Here is a 22,409-nt window from a genome sequence, read left to right as displayed (position 1 = left end):
TCATATTTTTATTTCCAGTTCTTAATTCTCTCTTTCCCTCCACTCTCTCTCTCCCACTTCATATATACACAGTAAGCCAGCAAAACACATTTTTGTATTAGCTATGCTTTGGGGGGTAAGGGAAAAGCAAGCAAAAGAAAGGAAAAACGTTTTCATCTGCATTTTATGTATCTGTAGGATTTTACACCAGGAGTCCTTTGGAGTTGTGGCAGATCACTGCTTTGATCAGAATTACTAAGTCTTTCACAGTTGAAATCTTTATAATATTGCTGTTGCTATTGATTATTCTCCTAGTTCTATTCACTTAATTTTGCATCCATTCATATGTCTTCCCAGGTTTTTTCTGAAACCATTCCCTTCCTTATTTCTTATAGCATTAGGGTATTCCATCACATTCATGTATTACAACTTGTTCATTGGGTTCCCAATTATTGGGCATCACTCAATTTACGAGTTTTTGCCACCACAAAAATAACTTTCTAAATGGCTTTTGAATATTTGATTATTTTCCCTTCTTCACTGATCTCCTTGTGATATAGAAATAGCAATAGTTTTGCTGGATAAGAGTAAGCACTGTTTTATACTTCTTTAGGCATAGTTCCAAATTGTTCTCCAGAATGATTGGACTAGTTCATAGCTCCACCAACAGTACATTAGTATGCCTATTTTTTTTACATCCCTTCTAGCATATTATTTCCTTTTTCTGTCATCTTAGCCAATACGACAGGTATGAGATGGTACCTCAAAGTTGTTTTAATTTGAATTTCTATAATTATAAGTGATTTGGAGCATTTTTTCACATGATTATTAATAGCTTTGATTTCTTCCTCCGAAAATGCCTTTTCATATTCTTTGGCCATTATTTATTAGTTGGAGAATGGCTCCTATTTATACATTTGGTGCACTTCCCTATATAATTGAGAAGTGAGACCTTTGTTTGGGAAACTTGCTGCAAATTCCTCTCCCCAGTTTCCTTCTTTTTTCTAATTTTGGCTATGTTTGTTTTGTTTGTACAAAACTTTTTCATTTTATGTAATCAAAATTATACATTTAACTCTCTTCAATATTCTCTCATGTTTAGTCATGAACTCTTTCTCTATCCCTAGATCTGACAGATAATTTTCCATGCTCCCTTAATTTGCTTATAATTTATGTCCTCATATATCTATATGCCTATATATAAAGCTTATAATTTATGTCTAAGTCACATGCCCATTTTTTTTAGACCCTTAACTTCGGTGTATTGTCTCATAGGTGGAAGAGTGGTAAGGGTGGGCAATGGGGGTCAAGTGACTTGCCCAGGGTCACACAGCTGGGAAGTGGCTGAGGCCGGGTTTGAACCTAGGACCTCTTGTCTCTAGGCCTGGCTCTCACTCCACTGAGCTACCCAGCTGCCCCTCACATGCCCATTTTTATCTTACCTTAGTACAGAGTGTGAGACGTTGGTGTATACCTAGTTTCTACCATACTATTGTCCAGTTTCACATGTTTTCATTGATTCCCTTGATAGTCTTTTTTTTCCCTCCAGATGAATTTTGCTATTTTCTTAGCTTTATAAAGTAATTCTTAGATAATTTGGCATGGCACTGAAAAAGTACATTAATTTAGGCAGTATTTTCATTTTTATTATGTATTCTTAGTCCAAACATAAGTTATTAATATTAACATGTTTGAATTTAATATTTAATATTAACATTTCCTCAATTATTTTAATATCTTTATTTATGTAAATAGTGCTTTGTAATTGTGTTCATATAGTTTTATGCCCTACATAAAGATCAATTTTTGTAAAGTTGCCATGTACAGCTGAGAAAAGGCATACTCCTTTCTATCCCCCTTCAGTATTCTCTAGAGAGCTATCATATCTAATTTTCTGGAAATTCTAATCATTTTTTCAATTCTTTTTTGCTTATGGTTAGTTTTGTTTCAGCCTAAGAGGAGTAATTAGAGTTCTTCCACTAGTGTAGATTGACTATTTCCTCCTTTAATTCATTTAACTTTTCCTTCAAGAATTTAGATGATATGACATTTGGTGTACATATACTCAGAATTCAGTTTGACATGCTTTTAGAGTTGTTGTAGAAGGGTATTTTGGGACACATTGGCAAAAATTCTTACTTTATGCTGTATCTTGGGTCCTTTCCCTGTTTCCAATCCCATGAATCGACTTTCTGAAGTTCACACAGTAAATGGCAGAGCCAAGATTCAAACACAAGTCTGAGCACTTTATTTAAAATCCGGTACTCTTCACTCTGTACCATTCTGACTCCCTAATGAGATACTCTGTCAGTCAGTAGGTGTGGCTTTTCTCGAACCCTTTTTCATTCAATCCTTAATGGGTAGAGTCTTCTCACTGCAACCAAGGATTCTGAGTTTGACATGGTCCTTCCTTCTCTTCCTCACCTCCCCCCACCTCTCACTTAGAAGTAGAACTGCTGTTCCTACTCCATTTCATTCAAGTCCCATCTTTCAGATAATAGTGGGGCTTGGATTTGAAGCCCAACTGGAAAAAGCCCTTTGAATTGCTCCTATTTCCTTAATAAAAGTCACCTGGGGAATTTGGGTTTTATCCCCAGCATGTACAGCCCCTAGGACTATTTAATCTAATGAATTTTCCTAATTATCCGAGATTGATTCCTGCTGTTGTGTGCACCTTTGGAATGTGGTGCATAGGAAAGGTTCTTTTTTTTTTTTTAAGAAGATGAGTATTTTGCACCTCTATTGTAGTAAGCGAATATTGCAGGGATGTAATGAGGGAATAAGGCAATGGATGATATAGGACCAAAAGCTGGAGGTAATTAAGGGAATAGGCTAGAGGTAATCAAGGGAATTAAGGCAGAGGTATGGTTGGAATAGAGGATAAGGTACCGTGGATAGGGGTTTGTGAATCCCTAAGGCAGTAAAGTGAATAAGGAAGATATAATGGTAAAGGTGGTAAATTGAGGTGATAGGAGTAGTAAGGGAATGACTGAGTTTAGGAAATATAAACACGGAGGTATAAAGGTTTTCAAGGGAGAGGATGAGATACTTTGAGCAAACAGCTACAGCCTGGGAGAGACTGGGACACAGGCTTGAGACTGAGACACTTAAGGGAAACAGACTGAGCCCTTCAAGTAGGAAGGTCACTTCTACAGACAAAGGTTAGGGCTGGCCAAGAATGGCTTGAAACCGACTAGAGGGCTGCTAGTCAGTTTCTCAGGTTTACAAAGGAACAGTTCAGAGGAAGTATTAATATTGTACTTCCTCCAAAATGGACACCTTCAATCCCTCAGAACCCAGAGAGAAGGTTGTTCCTCTCTCTCCTCTTCCCTTTCTTATCAATCAACTAATGAAGTAGCCAAAGGTTTTGATTAAAGACAAACAGGGTTTATTGATTTCTAGGGTTGATTGGAAGGGATGAAGGATACAAGGTAACCCTAACAGCTGCCTAGAGAAAGCTTCCGGTGTGGGGAGGGAGACAGGAATGTGAAACTGAGAAAGGACCTACCTTAACTCAGCTCTCAAGTGGTTTTATAATCAATAGGGTTAGGAAAGTTGGATACAATGATTCAATAGGTAATTTGTAACAAGGGTAAACTCTATTTGACTATCTAAACTATGAAGTTTAAAACTAACACTCCGATCTACCCTCCTTTCAAAACCTCACAGAAATTCAGGCAGGGAAAATGAAAATGGGGAATAAGGGAGGTTAGGGAGATTCAAAGGAAATAGTTAAGCTAACCATTTTTAAAGAAAAAAGCTGCAGAATATAGGTCAGGTTTCCAATCCAAAGATAGAGCTCAGATTGACCCTTCTACTCTCCACAAGTCTCCCGGGTCAACTGAACTTCCTCAAAATTCTAAACCCTTCTCAACTGTCAGAAATTCTGCAACAAGGCCTTGCAGGGCTAACATGTACCCTATTTGCACTACAGTATGTATTGTACAACCAGTGAAAGTCTCCTTTAGAAGCCATCTCTCTTCCATTGTTCTTGGTTCACCTCTCTCCCTTCATCCAGTCTTGACTTCCTTATGAAATGTTCCCTCCCTCACTAATATCCAGCTTTCCCAAATCATTACATATGAGATATTTCTGCCTATGTGCCTTCCTTCCCCAATCATGGCTGATCAAGTAGACATTTCATTTTTAAAATTCCTTCCTGAACCTTTACTTTTTTTGGTTTGGTTATGATTAATGAAAATAAAAGTTTCTAAAATTCTATTTTATAGGGTATTGTAAATAAAACTAAATTACATACTTGGAAAAAATGTGCCAGGCAGCATACTAAATATTAGGATACAAAGGCAGGCATAAAACATGGTTGCTTGCTATTAAGAAGCTCACATTTTATTAGAGAACATAACAGAAAGTTGCTTTGACCAATAAGCCCTTCTTGAACATGACACATTATTAGTCTACTTCTTGGGTCTGTCTGCCATGTCGATACTTGTTGTCATTCCAGGTCCTGACCTATAGAGTCTCTTGTCTTTTTGGCTTTTTGGTGCAAACTTTGTCTTACATTCAGTTGTCCTCATGAAATCAACCTGTATCTGATATTTTGATTGTTTTGATACCCCTAAATATAGGCATCTTGGTGCACACTGATCTATGTAAGATTGGCCCCTGATCTAACTTTCAGCCTCAAAACCAGTCTGCCCTTCCAAGGTAAATGTTTATCATCATCATCGTCATCCCATCTGTCTCTAAATCTATGCTTCCACTAAGTCAAAAATAAATAGATTTTTTTACCAGTCTAGTCCATCATTGAACAACAGCTTCTTGTAAAATTTGTTAGTTTACTCCCTTTACTTCTCTATGATATGGGACAGCCTCACAATTCCAATTTTACAAATGAGAAAACAACTAAAATACTTCATTTGAAGTCACAGGGCAAGCAATGGTTGAGTTGAGAAGTAGACTCTCTGGACCTAGAATCTGCTAAGTCACCTGATCTGGCTGTCTCAGCAGCTCTGCATCTGGGGCTTCTCATCAGTCCCAACATTTATTCTGGATTTTGAGATTACTGAAATGATGAGATAACTGGATCCTGTCTTGCTTCTTTTCCCCAGTTCTAGAACTCTATGGGTGGAAAGTCAGACAGTCTAACATGGGGTCTTAGTCTCTGAATTTGAACATCTTCTGGGACAACATACAGGCAGTGTTTTGGAAGCACCTAGAAGGGGCCTGACAGGCAGGTCATCTATTTCAATTATGATTTTTTTTAGATGGAGAATGTGACATTCAGAAAGATTAAGAGAGTTGCCACATAGCTAGTTAAGTAAAAGAGCTAGGATTTAAATTTCGAGTTCCTTAGTTTAAAAATCCTTAAATAATCAAATCAATAAGTATCTATATTACTATGTACTGGACACTATGGTAAATACCAGAGATACAAAGCAGAACAGAAATAACCCTTGCCCCCAAGAGTATATTTGTTTGAGGGAGCTAATCTGTGCAAATTTAAGGATATACAAAACACATAGAAAATAATTTAGAGAAGTCATTAGTAGTTGTTTCAGTCATATCTGACACCATTTGGGGTTTTCTTGTCATAGATGCAGGAGTAGTTTGCCCTTTACTTCTCCAACTCATTTTACAGTTGAGGAAACCTTGGCAAAGAGGGTTAAGTTACTTGCTCAGGTTCACATTCAGAGCTGGTAAGTGTGTGAGGCCAGATATGAACTCAGGTAGGTAAGTCTTTCTGACTCCAAGCCCAGCACTCTCTCCACTGTGTCGTCTAGCTGCCTTGGTAATCACTAGTAGCTGGGAATATTAGGAAACGCATTATGTAGCTTGAACTAAGCCTTGATGCAGCATAGGGATTCTAGGAGATAGAGTTCAGGAGGAAGTACATTCCAGGCATGGAGAATGACCAATGTAGTAGCAGAGAGAGGATGACTATAAAGCATGAGGTTCAGGAAGTTAGCCATTTTGACTACAGTACATAGAAGGAACAAATGTGTGATAAGGCTGAAAAGATAGGTTAGAGCTGGGTTGTGAAAGGCTTTAAATATGCATCAGTGTATATATCTGATCCTAGAGATAAGTGGGAGCCACTAGCATTGACTTCAGTTTAGGGCAGTGTTAATGGTCACACTCATACTGAGAGGGGCCTCTCAGAGATATCAGCAAAACAATTAGCTTAGCATCTTCAATCATCAACCAGAGAAGAGAAACCCAGGAGTCCAAACATCCAAAACTTCTCTCTATGCCCAATTCCTTCTCGGCTTCCCTTTTAGATCCGGCTGTTTCGGTAGGGAGGCCTGCATGTTGGCAGTGTCCCATAGAAAGATGCCAAGGAGCTCTCCAAAGGCTGAGCGGCATTTTAGCACCCACACTCACACCCACACAGAGACTGCTTCCAGAGGTATGAAGACAGTGAGAAGGCTGAGAATGTCAAGATGAATCCTTGGCTTGAGAAGGCTTTTTCGTTAAGCTGGCAAATAGAATTCCTTCTATGACTTGGAATTGTTTTTGGAAGAGAGCCTTCCATGGGAGGGGACACCTGTCACTAGGATGCCTCTTTTGAAGTTTCCTGTATTAAATGAAATATTGGAACAGCTTTACCTTAAGCTAAATCCATTGGCAAGTCTCTCCTCCTCTCAAGGCATTATAAAGAGAAAAACTAAAGCAAAGATGGAATGTCTCAAAGAGGAAAAGAAAAAGGAAGCTAGGATACTCCCACTAGGATGAGAGGGAGAATGTCTCAGCAGCATTTTTCAAAGTCTGATTAGCTGCCTGTATGAAAAGATGCATGAAGCACTGATCTCAGCCCTCACACTTGGTTTCCCATCAGCAGGTACTTTACTGGCAATTAAATAATTCAGCCTGACCACATTCCTGAGGAACATTGATCAGTGGCCACATTGCTAGGAAGGGAGGGAAGAGAGGAGCTATGCCCATGGCCCAGGACCTAAGGCAGAAGGCCTGCAGTCTAAGAGGTTTCCGATTCTCATTCTGCAGCTTGTCAGGCTTCCTGGAATAGCCCATGATGAATGGGTTTATTAAATGAATCCTGGAGTCAGAAACTGACTCCAGGAAGACAGCGGTGGCTGCACTAGCGGCTGTTGTCTCTGGCTTAGTACCAATAGGGAACCAGCCTGAAACTCCCTATGACATCTTTATCTTGGAGAGCATTTGGTCAAATTACAATAAGTTATTAATGTTCCCTTTCCTTCCCGCACATGCATGTACACTCACATGAGTGCACATATGTAGAGACACTAATACCTACTACTATGTTGAAAGGAAAATTAAATCCTTTAGCAAAAGCAAGACCAAGGATATTACTCCTGGGACTCTAGCCAGTGAGGCAGCTGTCCCCTCAGTCAGTGGGAGCAAGTAACAGCAGAGGGGGCAGGGAGCTGGATGTATTCACTATCAATGTCCTTTCTTTTCATTCATTTCATTTTCATTTTCATTTTTTTGTTCTGCTTTTCCATTTTTTGAAAATAGATTGTTCAGGCAAAAAAAAATCCACTTTCTCTCTCCTCTCCTCTCTTTTCCTCTGAACTGAAAAGAAAAATAAAGCCTCATTATAAACATATATCATCAAGCAAAACATGAATATTCCCCCATTGGCTATGTCCAAAAAATATATGTCCCATCTGTTTCCTGAATCTATCACTTCTCTATCAAGAGTTGGGTAACATGTTTCTTTATGAGTTCTCAGGATCTGTGATTAGTTATTAAGCCAGTCAAAGTTCTTAAGTTTTCCAAGGCATTTTGTTTTTATAATACTATTGTTATTGAACACATTTCCCCACCCCCACCTGGTTTTGCTCACTTCACTCTGTATTAGTTCATACAAATTTTCTGAGGTTTCTTTGAAACTAGCTCCTTCATAATTTCTTAATAGCATAGTATTCCATCATAATCCCATACCACAACTTGTTCGGCCATTCTCCAATTTGATGAGCACTCTCTCAGCTTCTAATACTTTGCCATCACAAAAAAGCTTCTATAAATATTTTTGTACATACTTAGAGTTTGTTTTGCTTAGGACTTATCTCTCCCTTGATCTACCCTTATTCCCCTCTCTCCCTTCTCCCCATTCTCTGCTGTTCCTTGTTGTGTACACTATATTTCTGGTGTGTGTGTGTGTATTCTTCCATCCTTTGACCAGTTCATATGAGAGTGAGGTTGAACTGTCATCTTGTTCCTCTCATTTCCTCCTGTTGGTTTGAGAAGACTTTAGCAGCACATTCTAATTACTGAGGTAATTTCCTTTATCTTTCCTCTCCCTTTCCTTCTTGGTGTATTTGTCTTCCCTTCCATATCCATTTATCTTTAGGATCATAAAATATATTACAACTATATTTCCAGGCCTTTTGTCTAATTAGACTCTCTCTATGACCCCTTTAGGGTTCTAGAGGCAATCATGCATTGTATCCCGTATTCCTTTTTTAGTCCCTTTATGATCGTCCACTTTGCTTCCAGCAGCTGCTTCCTTCTGAACTTGCTCCTTGTTCAATACATAATAGAGTGACTGCTCTGTACCCTGGAATGCCATCCCTAAAGGCAGGGCCTTTTATTAGTCATGTCTGGATCTGTGACTAAGCATTGGGTAATGAGCAAAAGAACTGACAGCTGGCATCTATTTCTATACCTGGCACAAGTTCAGGTTCCTCTTTGCTAGATTTGAAACCTCTGTTTGCCCTGGTATATGACTTCTCTTTGCTCCGAAATGTTCTATGCCACCATTCCTGGCTTGGTCTTATCTCCCTAGTGACTACAGATCTGCTTCCCTATGCTGGCTTGGTCAGGAAAAAAAATGACTCCTTGTGACTTTTTTTTCTTGGATTGCCTGATCAGGACTACATCTATGGTATTTTCTAGATCTGTATGGAAGAGTTATGAGGCAGAGCTTCTCTGCATCTCTTCCTGCTCCTCCACCACTGGAGGATTCATTTTATTTTCTCATTCATTTTATTTCACTCAACAAATATAGACTGAGCTCCTCCTATGTGCAGGGCACTGTGCTAGGTGATGCTCATGTAGAGATGAGCAGCCACACAGTACCTTCTTATAAAGATCTTAAGGTCTAATGGAGTAAAGGAGGTAAGGTATGTACACAAATAACTATGACAGGAAATATGAAGAGATAATTAAAGCTCAGAGAAAGTGATGAAAGAAATTTGATAACAGAAGGTAAAGGGTTAGGAAAAGAAAGGGTCTTATGGAGAAGATGGCATCTGAGCTGAGCCTTGAAGGAAAGAAAAAGAATATTTTAACATACTGAGATGTAGAAGGAGCAAGTTTTAGGCATCAGGAGCTACCAATATGAATACACAATTTTCATTTCAACACAAACTACTTCAGCCTTATTTTTGAGTGACCTCTTGTTCTATCCCATTCATAATCTAAATCTAAAATCTAGGTGAGGAAGCATTTCATTCAGGGACTCTAGGTACATTTGATCTCTAAGTACATCAATGCACAAAGACCTTAATTCTTTGAAATGACGATGCAAGGCCTTTATGAGTAACTGAGCAGGAAAGTTATTGATTCAATGGACCTCTCATAAGGAATGGCTCCAACTACAGCTTTTCTTCTCTACCTATTTGAAGACTGGGTTAGGACTATTTGAATCTATTTCTGGAAGATTGATCCTCTGTCCTCTACCCTGTGAGAAATGGCAGATTATAAGCACATGACAGTTGAAGGTATACATATAGGCTTAAGCAAGATCTAAGCCTTGCTTGTTTTCTCTATTTAATTTCTTTTCTGTGTAAAGGTGAGTGAACAGTGATCGTGAGATGGAAATGTTTGGCCTCACGGGCCATCTTGTGAGTTTTAGAAGCTCATAGCTCCTGGATTCTCAGTCAGTACTTACTATATTTGGGAGGAACCCTTTAGGACTGTATTAGTGCATCACATGTCCACCAATAAGGGCATAAGCCTATCTACCAGGTGAAAGATACAGACCTGGAAGAAATTCTTGGACAAAGCAGAACTGAAGTGAAATGCAAGATGTCTAGTCTGAATTCCTGCAAAATAGTTTTTTTTTTTTTAGGTTTTTAAATTTTACTGTCCTTGGAGAATATAACAATAGCTATAAATTACTGTATTCTATTTTAAGTCTTTAGTCAAAGTATGCTTAAGAGTCTTTATATTAAGTATTTGTGTTAAATGAAGAAGTTAGTTCATTTGATTTACATAGCTCATTGAACAGGTGCTTTTATTTCTCCCTTTTACAGGAGACACTAGACAAACTAAAGCTAAGTTTTAAGTAAATGAAACCTAAATCTTTTCATTGAAGTACTGGATTAGAAATATAAAGAAACAAATTGCGTGAGAAAAAGATCCTGACCCATATTTTAGATGGTCAGACTCCCCCAGCATTGAACAATATTCAAATGTGGGCATTTGGTGCTGAGAAATGTTCCTCAGTTGAAGGGGACAGGATAGAGTGTCCTAGCCCCTTAGATTTAGCAGTGGTTCCTATTTGTTTGTCTTGCATAAGTCTGGGCTTCTGAAAGATAACACTTTTGTAATTCCTGCTAGTAATGGTCTGCTTCTGAATTACCATTTGGAAATTCCTGTTTCCCCCCAAAAATCTACAGGAGCTAGCCACTTTTTATGCCTTTTGGTCACTATATTGTTTACTTGAATTCATGAGGATGTCAACCATGGAGGGTCTTTTGATTCCATGCTTTGATCTTAGCTTCCTCATAGAAACTGCAGAATGGTAAATCACTTTCAGTTATACTTTATAAATCTAATAGAATGTACCTGTTATTCTCCATTACCACTGCTAAAGGAAATGACACCTGCTTCTTCCAGGAGTATTTTGAGAGGCTTCTGATCTATTTATTATGTACTCCAAAGATGTCTATTTATCCTCTTCCTCATTTTGTAAAAGAAAATATTAACCTTTCTATGGCTTTTTAAGAGTGATGGACTCAATTTAATTAATATTGTACAGATTTTTGTGAGAATGCTTTCCAACCCTGGAGGGTATTTCATAGTCCCCAAAGTGTACATTAAGATTAATACTGTTAAAAAAAAAAGACTAGTATCATGTAGGAGTTAATTGCTTTAAACAGGTTTAAATGAATTCTTGTCATTCAATTTTGATTTCAAGATACCATTAAGGTTAACTTGTAGTCATATACAACCTTCTTTTTGTTATCCTTGTGTATCTTTCCTAGAGGGGACCAAGGTATTGGTAGGGATTGCCTCCATCAAATAGCTCAAAAAAGACCTATAGATCAGGGCTCAAAGACTTTCATCGCTGTCTTTGCTTGGTATACATAAAGAATTTTACACAGATTAAATGCAAATAACATTTGACTTAAAAACAATTCCATGATAGGAAATGGCTATTTAATGTATTTTCCAGTGGAGGCTTATAATTATGACCTCCATGTCCATCAAATAATTGGTTATTAAGATGTTTGGATTTGATTCCTTCTTTAACTTTGAGGTCATGCCCAGTTCTATTTTGGAAAGATAATAATGTAGTTAAGTTTGGACAGAATTATAATGGACTTAAACTACCTCCATGAAAAATATTACATCTTATATCAATTTTTCTTGACATTATTCTGTTGGTGTAATATTTTACACAGGGAACAGTTTTCCCCACGAGCATATTATTATTATTAAGGGTACAATGGGGAGTAGCAGGTTGTCCAAGATGGGAACCATAAAAATTGCATGTTTAGATAAGAACAGATGGAGGATATTCATGGTTTTTCTTTTACACATTTCTTTCAATGAGAAGGTGCATTTCCAGACAATTCTTGAATTATGGCAGATGGATTTGTGGCTTAGAGTAGACAAGAGAATCCCCCATGGGTGATTTAGGTTAAGGAGAAAGAGTGGGGGGGGAGAAGGAAGGAGGGTAAGGGGATGAACAAAGAGGAAAAGGGAGGGAAGAATGAATAATTCAGCTAAGGAAGGGAGGAGGAACAGGTAGGGAGGATATAAGGGAAATGAGTGCTAAATTTAAGAAGATAAAAGTTTCTTATGTGGCCTTCATAAAACACCCTAGCCAATGTTGCCTTACAAAGGAATTCTTCAGGCAATACTGGGCATTGCTGGGGCACTGCTCCATGACTAGGTAATGGTTTAGTCTAAAAGTAAATGAGACATTAGAGGTCACGCCTACCTGCAATAGATGAACCAGTCCACAGCAAAATCAGCTGACTTATTTTGATGGTTTTCAGGATCAATACCAATCACTACAGTTAAATTGATTGTGTAGCAATCCATATCAATCATAGTGATGGATGAAATAAATGGATCAGCCATATGATGGCCCTGCGCATTTTGTAGTTGAAAAAGGTTTGTACTTGAGACATTTAAGTCCTGTGATAATACTTCAAGGGGGAATATCTGAAAGACCAACTTAAGTCTATCAAATATTCTCTAATATATGCCAAGAAAACTGATGGGCCTAGAGAAATTCTCTGGCTCAGTCAGAGAAGACTTTGGCCCTTGCTCAAGTAACCTTTCATTATCCATCCATAAATTCTCTCTCTCTTATAATCCCCCTCCAAATTCAATTCAATAAATATTTTATTGAGAGTTTACTACTGTGTGCTTGGCACTACGCCTGGGCCTAGGGATTCAATGGCTAAAGCAAAACAGTCCCTTCCCTCAACAGGCTTATATACCCCTGGGGGGAAAACACATACACAGCAAAGTGTATATAAAGTACACAGAGAAAAAAATAAACTAATTCCTGGAGTGGGAGAGAAAATTAATATCTGTGGAGGTCAGAAAAAGCCTCACAAGGAAGGGAACACTTTAGTTGAGCTTTAAAGGAAGCTAGGAAATTTTCTAGTTAGAAGTGAGGAAAGAAAACACCCCAAGAATAAGAAAGGACCTATGCAAAAGTCTAGGGTTGGGAGATGGAAAGTCATATAAGGGAAAAGCATATTGGTCTCTTTGTTCAAAGATAGGATATATAAGGTGATTTATTTTTTTTTAATAGGGCATTTAGGTGGCAGAATACTTCTTCTTGACAGCATCTTCCCAAGTTCAAATATGACCTCAGACACTTACTAGCTGTGTCTTTTTTACTCTGTTTGCCTCAATATCCTCATCTGTAAAATGAGCTGGAGAGGAAAAGGCAAACCACTGCAGTATCTTTGCAAGAATACCCAAATGTCGGCAAAAATGGTCAGTCATGATTGAAGCAAGTGAACAAAAAAATTGTAAAAAATGTTGAAAAAAAACAGGATGGATAAGCTACATTTCAAATGCCAAGTAGAGGAATTTGTAATTTTATCCCAGACACAATTGGAATATATTGAAACTTCTTGAACAAGTGAACAATTGAGTAGACCTATGTTTCAGGAACGTCATGCAGCTCTGTGGAGGATTTTCTAGACAGGGAATTATAGGAATGGGTTAGGCAAATACAATAGATATTCAGCAAAACAACTGATAAAGTATTTCAGTGAATTTGTCTAGAGGGATGTGAACTAGATGATAATATAATTAGTTGACTATAGAGTTTGTTAAATGACTGAACTAAGAGAGTAGTCATTAGTAAATCGATATGCATATGGAAGGAAGTGTGCAGGGGGGTGACCTAGGAATCTGTCTTTGGCCCTGTCCATTTTTATCAATGACTTAGATGAAGTCAAAGATGGAATATCTCAAGTCATTTTAAACCATATTTAAAGGCAGTGTAATATATCATCTCTGCTATTTACCACTTCTGTGACTTTGAACAATACATTTAAGTTATCTTGCTCTTAGTCATTTCATCCATAAAATAAAGGGGTTGGATTAGTTAAACTCTAAAGTTCCTTATAACTCTAAACCTAAGATCCTATAATGTCACTATTTTATCCTCTCCTTCGGCTACCCAATAGATTGTCCTCCCTTGACTTCTACAAGTCTGGCAGTGAAACCACCAGATCCCTAAATGCATGACTTTGAAGTTGTCTTTGTTTATCTTTCTCCCTCCCTCTCCAGATTTAGTCTACCAACTTCTGTATATTGTTCATTTAAAATGTCTCTTGCATAGATCAGATCCCTATTTGTCTCCTCCCATTGCCACTGTCCTTGTCACATCATGCTTTGATTATTGTCCTAGATGCCTCATTAGTTGCCCATTATCCACTTTTACCAACCTTCCCCATTATACACTGCACACTATTACCATATCAGCCTACTTGAAGTGTCACTTTTGTAAAGATATTCCCTTTCTCAGAAGCCTCCAGTAGCTGTGTGGAGAATGAGTGGGGATGGGTCTGCAGAGGTCATCCCTTGGAGTGTACACTGAACTGCTCTGGGGCCACTCCTGAAATACAAGCTAACCACAAGGACTTGTATTTTTGGGATGAGACAACAAGCTTTGGACTGTCTCTTAGTCCCTTATTACATGATAATTGAAAGAGAGACTACAATAAAGCTGTGCCAGATAGGATTGACCACTAATCAAAGAAGAATGACTTACTCATTGACCCTTAAAAAGCGAGCACTGTCTCACTTCTTCAACTCACTAGGTGGCATCATGTAACTCACTGGTTTCTCAAGAGGGATAGCCTTCTCCACCCTGATATCAAGGCAATTGCTCTTATCTGACAATGAAAGCCAGAACTCAGCTAAGGAGCTCTGGCTTCTTTTTCTGATTTATGTTTCTTTCTTGAACCCAGGTGACCAAACACTGATCCTGAGATGGATGGCCCCAACTTTGGGGACATCTTTGTGATTTAGAGAGGTCAGAGTTCCTCAGGTGGGATAGGAGGCACTATGCATGGACTTGGAGGGAATTATTTAGATTGGGCAGAGATAAGGTAGAATGAAAAATGTTTACTTTGCAGTCCTACATCATATGCCAATATTTTAAGCATTACCTTCTCTAAGATTATATCAGAGAGGCAGTTAGGTAGCTCAGTGGATTGAGAGCCAGGCCTAGAGATAGGTCTTTGGTTCAAAACTGATCTCAGACACTTCCTAGCTGTGGAACCATGGGCAAGTAACTTAACCCTCATTGACTAGCCCTTATCACTCTTTGGAACCAATACACAGAATTGATTCCAAAACAGAAGGTAAGGGTTTTTTTTTTAAAGAACATATTACTCTTTAAAAATCAGTTATATTACTACTTCTAAAATTTTTGTATCAATGTATGCTTGTAGGATATAGATATTTCTCTCTCTATATATGTATGTATGTATGTATATGTATTGGTATTTCAGTTATTTTTTTGTGTACAGTGGAAATAAATAGCTGTTCTCTACCCAATATAAACTGTACATTGAGCATCTTTTTACTTCTCATTTTGGAGAGACTAAGGATATGAATTAAAACTATGAGTAATTTTCCAGAATTCCAAGGTGGAGTTTTACAGAGTCAAAGCATTAGGGGAAAAAAGGAGTCTGATCTTTAATTTAGATGGTGAGGTACCTCGAGGGATGAATCTGGTTCATAAAGCAGGGGCATTAATGAAGAGGGAGAGGGCATACGAGCAATTTTATTATTATTTAAGGAGAATCTATATAGAAAAGAGATCCTTAGATTTGGCAAGGTCACTAGAAGAAATTATGAGACCACTTTTATAAGAGTGGGAGGGAAGAAAGCAAGACTACAGACAGTTACAGAGAGTGAGTAGGTGGTGAGGAAATAGAGCTAATGCTTACCAACTTGTTTAAGTTGCCTGGCAGATGAAGTAAGAAAAGAAATGGTAGCAGATAAAAGGTAATACATAAAATTAAGAGTCAGGAGTAGCTAATGCCTAAGGTACATTATAGTTCTAACATTCTTTCAGTTTCTGTAGAATGGAAAGAAAGCTATGTTCAGAATCAAATATTTCTGATAGGTGTTTGATATGCAAGATAAATAGATAGTTAATAGAAATGCATGATCCAAGTAGATACTCCAAAAATATAAATGGTCAAAGGGAATGAATGAATAATTTTCAAAATAATTAATTAATATTAAAATTAAAATTAAAAATAATTTTCAAAAGAAAAATAGTAAAATATTATTTATCACATATAACTATGTGAAAGAAAGCTCCAAGTCACTAATAATTACAGAAATGCACATTAAAACTACCCTGGTATTTTCTGACTCCCAGAAAATTGGCAAAGATGATAAAAGAAAAGAACGGTCAATGCTAGAGGGAATATGAAAAGACAGGCAAACTAATACATTGTTAGTGGACCTAGGAATTGACAACTATTCTAGGAGATAATCTAGAATTATGCAGATAAAGGAACTAAAATGTCTATACACTTTGACTCAGAGATTCTATTACTAGGCATATATCCCAAGGAGTTTATTGGCTAAACAGAAGGACTCCATATACATATCTGTAGCTACACTTTTAGTGTAGTAAAGAATTATAAGCAGATATCCCTCTATTGGGGATTATCTAAACCAACTAGTACATGACTACAATAATATTATTGTGCCACAAGAAATGAGAAATATTATGAGTAAAGAGAAGCAAAGAGAGAATTATCATGGGTCTATGCAAAGTGAAGTAAGCAGGGTAAGGAAAACAATATATCCAATGACTACACCAATATAAATAAGAGAAATAAAAATCACAAAAATGATACTGAATATTTTTAAATTATAAAAAATAAGCTTGATCCCAAGAGGAGACAAATGGAGACAATGTTCTCAATTATTTTTTTGCAGAGAATGGGGTTCCCTGGTATGCAGCATTACATATAATGTCAGCTTTTTCTGATGTGTTGATTAATTTTAATGATGTTTTTGCCTCTTTTTAAATCCTTTCCCAAATTTATGTTATGAGAGAGAACTTTCTGGGAAAGGGAGGGGATAGAGATAAAAATTGGAAAGAATTAAGAAATGAAAAACCAAAATAGATGAATAACAAAAATATTAAAGAAAATTATTTCAAGGAGAGCTCTGTGCATGTGTGAATGATCTTCAACATTCATTAATTATGTGACCTTGTACAAGTAACATAATCTCTCTGAGACTGTTTCTTCATCTCTAAAATTTTTGGGAAAACCTTGGTTACTTACCAGAGAGGGTTATTTTGAGGATCAAATTTGATAAATTATCTAAAGAACTCCATCTACAAACCTTAAACCTCTAAATCTTATTATTTATTAGTACTTATGCAGGTATATATGTATGTAGGTATGTACATAAGTGTAATCTCCCCAAATAATATAAAATTTCCTGAACAGTAGGTGTTGCTTTATTTTTTTCTTCCCCTGTCACTGGATCTAAAACACTGTTGGTTTAATAATGCTTGCTGAAATACAGATTGGTGATAGCAGGGATCTCCAAAGTCATCTAACCTAACTTCTTCATTGTACAGTTGGGGAAATGGAAACCCAAAGGGATGAAATGAATTGTCCAAGGTGGTATTGGCCCTCTCTGTAGATGGCAGAGTCAAGATTTCAACTTGCATTTCTTTGATTCCAAATTCAGCACCAATGCCACTGCTACATACTTCCTTCTGAACACTGCCATTACCCCCTTCCCCCTTCTACTCACCATTTCAGGGACTTCCAAGACCAAAAGTGCCTTTGCTCAAGCCACTATTCCCTACTGCACACCATTACCCCTTTTAGAATGCAAAACCTCTTGTTGACAAGGATGATCTTGCTTTTGTGTTTATTTTTATACAATTTGGCAAAATGCTTGGCAAGTAGTAAGTACATAATAAATGCTTAAATAGTTTTTTTTTGTTTATTGATTCAAGAAAGGAAAGAGTCAGAGTTGGGGAATTAAGGGATTAAAGGCATTAGAGAGGGAAGGGGAATTGGGGTTATAAAGGGAAGAATGGAAAGACTTATGGATCTATGAAAAGTGAAGTAAGCAGAATTAGGAAAACAATATATCCAATGATTACACCAATGTAAACAAGAGGAATAAAAATCACAAAATCATTGATAATGTTTTGGAATTATCAAAAACAAGCTTGATCTCTACAGAAGCAATATAGGAATACAGTTGGGGTTCACAGGTATGGAATATTGCATATAATGTCATCTTTTTTAAAAACAACTCTTTACTGTGCATCTTGGATATTGATTCTAAGGTAGAAGTGTGGTAAGGGATAAGCAGTGAGGGTTAAATGACTTGGCCAGGGTCAGATAGCTAGGAAAGATTTGAATCCAGGACCTCTGATCTCCAGGATGGGCTCTCAATTGACCGAGCCACCTAACTGTCCCCAATTTCAGCTTTTTTTTTTTTTTATGTGGTGATCAATTTTTAATGATTTTCCCCGTCTTCCCTTCAGCAATTAGAAAGGGATGAGGTTAAAGGTTATGTTCCTTTGGGATTGATAGATGCAGCATAATGAAGAGATGGTGGTAGGGAACAAAGTTCATTGAGGTTATGTGATATGTAGTTAAGGGAGCTCAATATATAAAAGTCTCTCTTAAAGTAATATGAACACTTAAGAGTCAGGGTTACAATTGTAGTAGGAACCCAGAAAGTATGAATTTCATGGACTTGGCTCTTTAGCCTGGAGGCTATATTATCCATTGAACTGTTTTTCTTTGTTTGCATTTACAGCTTGAGAGGTAGAGAGACAACCTGCTCAGTGTGACAAGGTGGACTTTCTCCCCCCTAGCGAATAAAGCACAGAGGTCATATTCATTAAGCTTCTGCTAGTTTAATGACCGATTTAATAACAGCATAAATGCTGAACATTAGGCTCTTCTTTCAGAGAAATTCTATGCATTTAGAAACATAAAGAGCAGTAAATACAGCTGCTAAAAGCCTGGAAATTAGCATTTTTCAGTCTCAGTCTCTACCTCTGAGCTTTGCATAGAAATAGGCAGGAAAATCATTTGACATCTCATAAAAGCAGATGAGCTGGGTGGGGCGATTTGGCTATCCCTGCCCTACCCCCCACCTTGGACAAAAGTATCATAAAAATTCCAGAGTCATTGACGTTACCTGGGGCCTTGAAGCTTCTCCATCACCATCGATACAAGGGCTCAGGATCAGGGATGGGAATTCTTGACCTTCCTGCTTTCGGGACTGTAGGCACTTCTGTTTCTGCCGAATGATTCCTTTTTGGAACAAGGACTCCTCAGGAATCCTAAAGGAAAAGTTATGACAGCACCCTGTTCATAGAGTCTAGGGGTTTTGCCTTATATAACCTAGGAGTGGGTAGGCTTAAGCACCACAGATTGGCATTATCTAAGGTTTGCCATGAGGCAGCTAGGTGGCACAGTGGATTGAGTGCCAAGTCAGGAAGATTCATCTTCCTGAGTTCAAATCTGGCCTCAGACACTTTCTAGCTGTGTGATCCTGAGCAAATCATTTAATCCTGTTTGCCTCAGTCCTTCATTTGAGCTGGAGAAGGAAAAGGCAAGTCACTCCAGTATTTTTACTAAGAAAACCCCACATGGGATCATGAAAAGTTGGACATGACTGAAAATGACTGAACAACAAAGGGTTGAGGAATATTCAAAGGAGAATAAAAGAATTACAGAATAGGATCACAGAGATAGAAGGAAGCTTTAATATTATCTAAAGCAAACCCCTCTTTTTATAGCTATAGAAACCAAGAACCTGAGAAAGTTATTGACTCATCCAAGATCATATAGGCAATAAGGTTCTGAGGTGGGTTCTGAACCCAAGCCTTCAACTGCACCCCATTTACAATGAAAGAGAATATTTCAGGGCTGTTGTAGGTGGATTTTAATATCTCCCTACCTTAGGGCAGCACCCTAGCTAAACCACCTTAGTCAAATAAGAGTTTAAAATACTATTTTAGAGAACTATAGGGAAAGAATTCTAGTCTTTCTCTAGTTACTCATTCTGGTATCTAAAAACATGGTAAAGAAATTCTTTCTCTGTAGCTTAGAATTTTGTCCTAAATTAAATCCCCCATGTTATTTAAACAGCTTTCTTTCACCACCCTTAATAGAAAGAGATTAATAGGTCACCTTTTATGTGTACAGTCATCATCTACTGTAAATAACAGCCATTATTAAGTTACTTGTAAGACTTAATTTATCCTAAATAATCTAATAATCTTTGGCCATTCCTTACAGATCTAACTCTTCAGTGTTCAGGTCTTTCCTGAGGCTCCCTTCTAGATTTTCTTCATGTTTTCTTTCTTCCCTTTGAGTAATGACATTGATAAGAATAGAAAGGTTGTAAAGTGATTACCAGGACAGAGAGGTAAGGTTTTTGTCACAAGGTGACAGCTTCAGGTACGGCTCATGCTTCTTCCCAAAGAGCCTCTGCAAGCATGGAAATCTACATTACCTTGCTCAGCCCTGGCACAACACTTCAGTCCCATTACTCTGTCAGTTCCTCTGATAGGGACCATCTTCCTCCTTAACATCTTCATAGAATGGGCTGACCCACCCCCAACACCCCTCCACCCATACAAATGCATCTGCTATTGGACTATTTTTGGTATGCTTTTTCTTACCTTTGCCCCCCAGCAACTATTTTTCTCAAAGGTTAAAAAAAAGTACTAAATAATTATCTGGAATGAAAGATGGATACCTGAGTTCTGGATAAACATTCTCCAGGTACCACTTGAAAGTATGGCACTTTAGGCGTTTCCTCAGCTCCACTCGGCTTTGTATGCTGGATTAGGGAAGGCGAGAGGGTGAGAAAATAATCACTGTACATAAATGACTTTATAATACTCTCAATGACAGGATCTTAGAGGCATTTTGTAGCTAAGGAAATCTGCTAAGGTTAGAGAACACAAGTGCCCACACTTAGCGCCCACCTCCCTCTGGCATAGCGATGAACTTAACTAAAAAGAGAATAAAATACTGTGCTCTATAGAGAGCTATAGAAACACTTAGTAACAGTGGGAACAATCAGCAATAATAGCTCAGAGAATCTTATTTCACTTTCAAAGTAGAATATGAGAAATATTTTTTACTTTCCTTTAAAAAAATAATAGCAAGATAACATCCAGTATCACTTAATACCTGTCATAGTATCCTTATTCAGAGCTGGAAGGGACATTATGGGGGGGGTCATCTAGTACAACCTTAACTTCTTTTATGGAGAAACTGAGGCTCAGAGAAATTAAGCAATTTGTCTAAGCTGAATCAGGATTTGAACCCAGGTCTTCTGGCTTCAGATTCAGCATTGCTAGAACTGGTTTTATCAGAGTAAGTAGACCTAATAGATCTCTGGATAATTCTATGCCCCTGTGAACTAAACAAACCATCATTGTTCCTTCAAGGTTAAATGAACCCCTTCTCTATAGCTGCCTCCTGGGATGGTTCTGAAACAAACTCTGAAGGCAGTTGGCCCCTATCTCACACTCTCATCTCCTAATTCCCATCAAGATGCTCTGGATGAAGTCCCAATAAAATGTAACTCCTTGAGGGCAGGAAGTGTTTTATTTTTGACTTAATGTAACCATAGCACCTAGCACAGTCCATGACATCTATTATAATCTTAAGAAATGCTTATTGATTGATTAAGGGGAGATTGGCGGTGAAGTCTAACCACTTCAGTATGGTGGTGATATTCCATAAGCACTTATGTTCTCTCACCTAACTAGGTCACTTGTGAGACATGTTATTGTTGTTTGTGGTCCCAAGAAAAGGGATGGCTATCATCTTCCTTGGACTCCTTAAACTATAGCATTTTAGAAAGCACCATTGTACCTTACCACGTGACTACTGACACTTACTTGCTACACAATTGTGGGAAAATCACTTAACCTCACAGATTTTGTCTCCTCACCTATAAAATGGAGATAATAATATCTGCAGGACTGAATTCAAAGTGGTGTTGTAAGGCTCAAATACCATAATGCATGGAAAATGCTTTGCAAGTTATAAAACCCAAATAAATGCCAGTTTTATTGTTATTTATATGATTATTTCTACTATGACTACCATAACGATTTATAATGGTTTCAAGAGAGAACAAGAGTAGGAAGACATGAGTTTGCACAGTGAGTTTAGGCGCAAAGTCAGGGCTTAGCTTCTGATTTTTATTTTTTTAATATTTATATTTTAGAAAAGATAACATGGTTACATGATTCATGCTCTTACTTTCCCCTTAACCCCCCACCCCCAACCCCGAGTTCCCCACCCCCACCATAGCTGCTGGGAATTTCCACTGGTTTTAACATCTGTCATTGAACAAGACTCATTTCCAAATTGTTGATAGTTGCTTTGGTGTGGGAGTTTCGAGTTTACATCCCCAATCCCATGTGTTCAAGCACAGGCCCCTCTTCATTGTTTCCACTCCTGTAGTTCTTCCTCTGAATGTGGGTAGTGTTCTTTACCATAAATCCCTCAGAACTGTCCTGGGTCATTGCACTGCTGCTAGTACAGAAGTCCATTACATTCTATTTTACCACAATGTAATGGTCTCTGTGTACAATGTTCTTCTGGCTCTGCTCCTTTTGCTCTGCATCAATTCCTGGAGGTCTTTCCAGTTCACATGGAATTCCTCCAGTTTATTATTCCTTTGAGCACAATAGTATTCCATCACCAGCATATACCACAATTTGTTCAGCCATTCCC

The 22,409-nt window shown here is 37.8% G+C and overlaps 1 protein-coding gene across 1 annotated transcript in view; it reads right to left on the bottom strand.

Moving 5' to 3' along the window:
• Window positions 1–22,409, bottom strand: part of GALNT14 (polypeptide N-acetylgalactosaminyltransferase 14) — a 116,218-nt gene that overhangs the window by 5,223 nt on the left and 88,586 nt on the right. Inside the window, exons 10-11 of the mRNA XM_044659592.1 lie at window positions 20,410–20,493; window positions 18,841–18,985 (exon numbers count right to left, since the gene is read on the bottom strand). Of these exons, the coding sequence (XP_044515527.1) occupies window positions 18,841–18,985; window positions 20,410–20,493 (229 nt within the window). The remainder of the gene's footprint in view (window positions 1–18,840; window positions 18,986–20,409; window positions 20,494–22,409) is intronic.

The sequence above is a fragment of the Gracilinanus agilis genome, chromosome 2 (genome assembly GCF_016433145.1).
Source record: "Gracilinanus agilis isolate LMUSP501 chromosome 2, AgileGrace, whole genome shotgun sequence".
Classification (NCBI taxonomy): domain Eukaryota; kingdom Metazoa; phylum Chordata; class Mammalia; order Didelphimorphia; family Didelphidae; genus Gracilinanus; species Gracilinanus agilis.
This window is presented reverse-complemented; position numbering and strand designations above follow the sequence as displayed.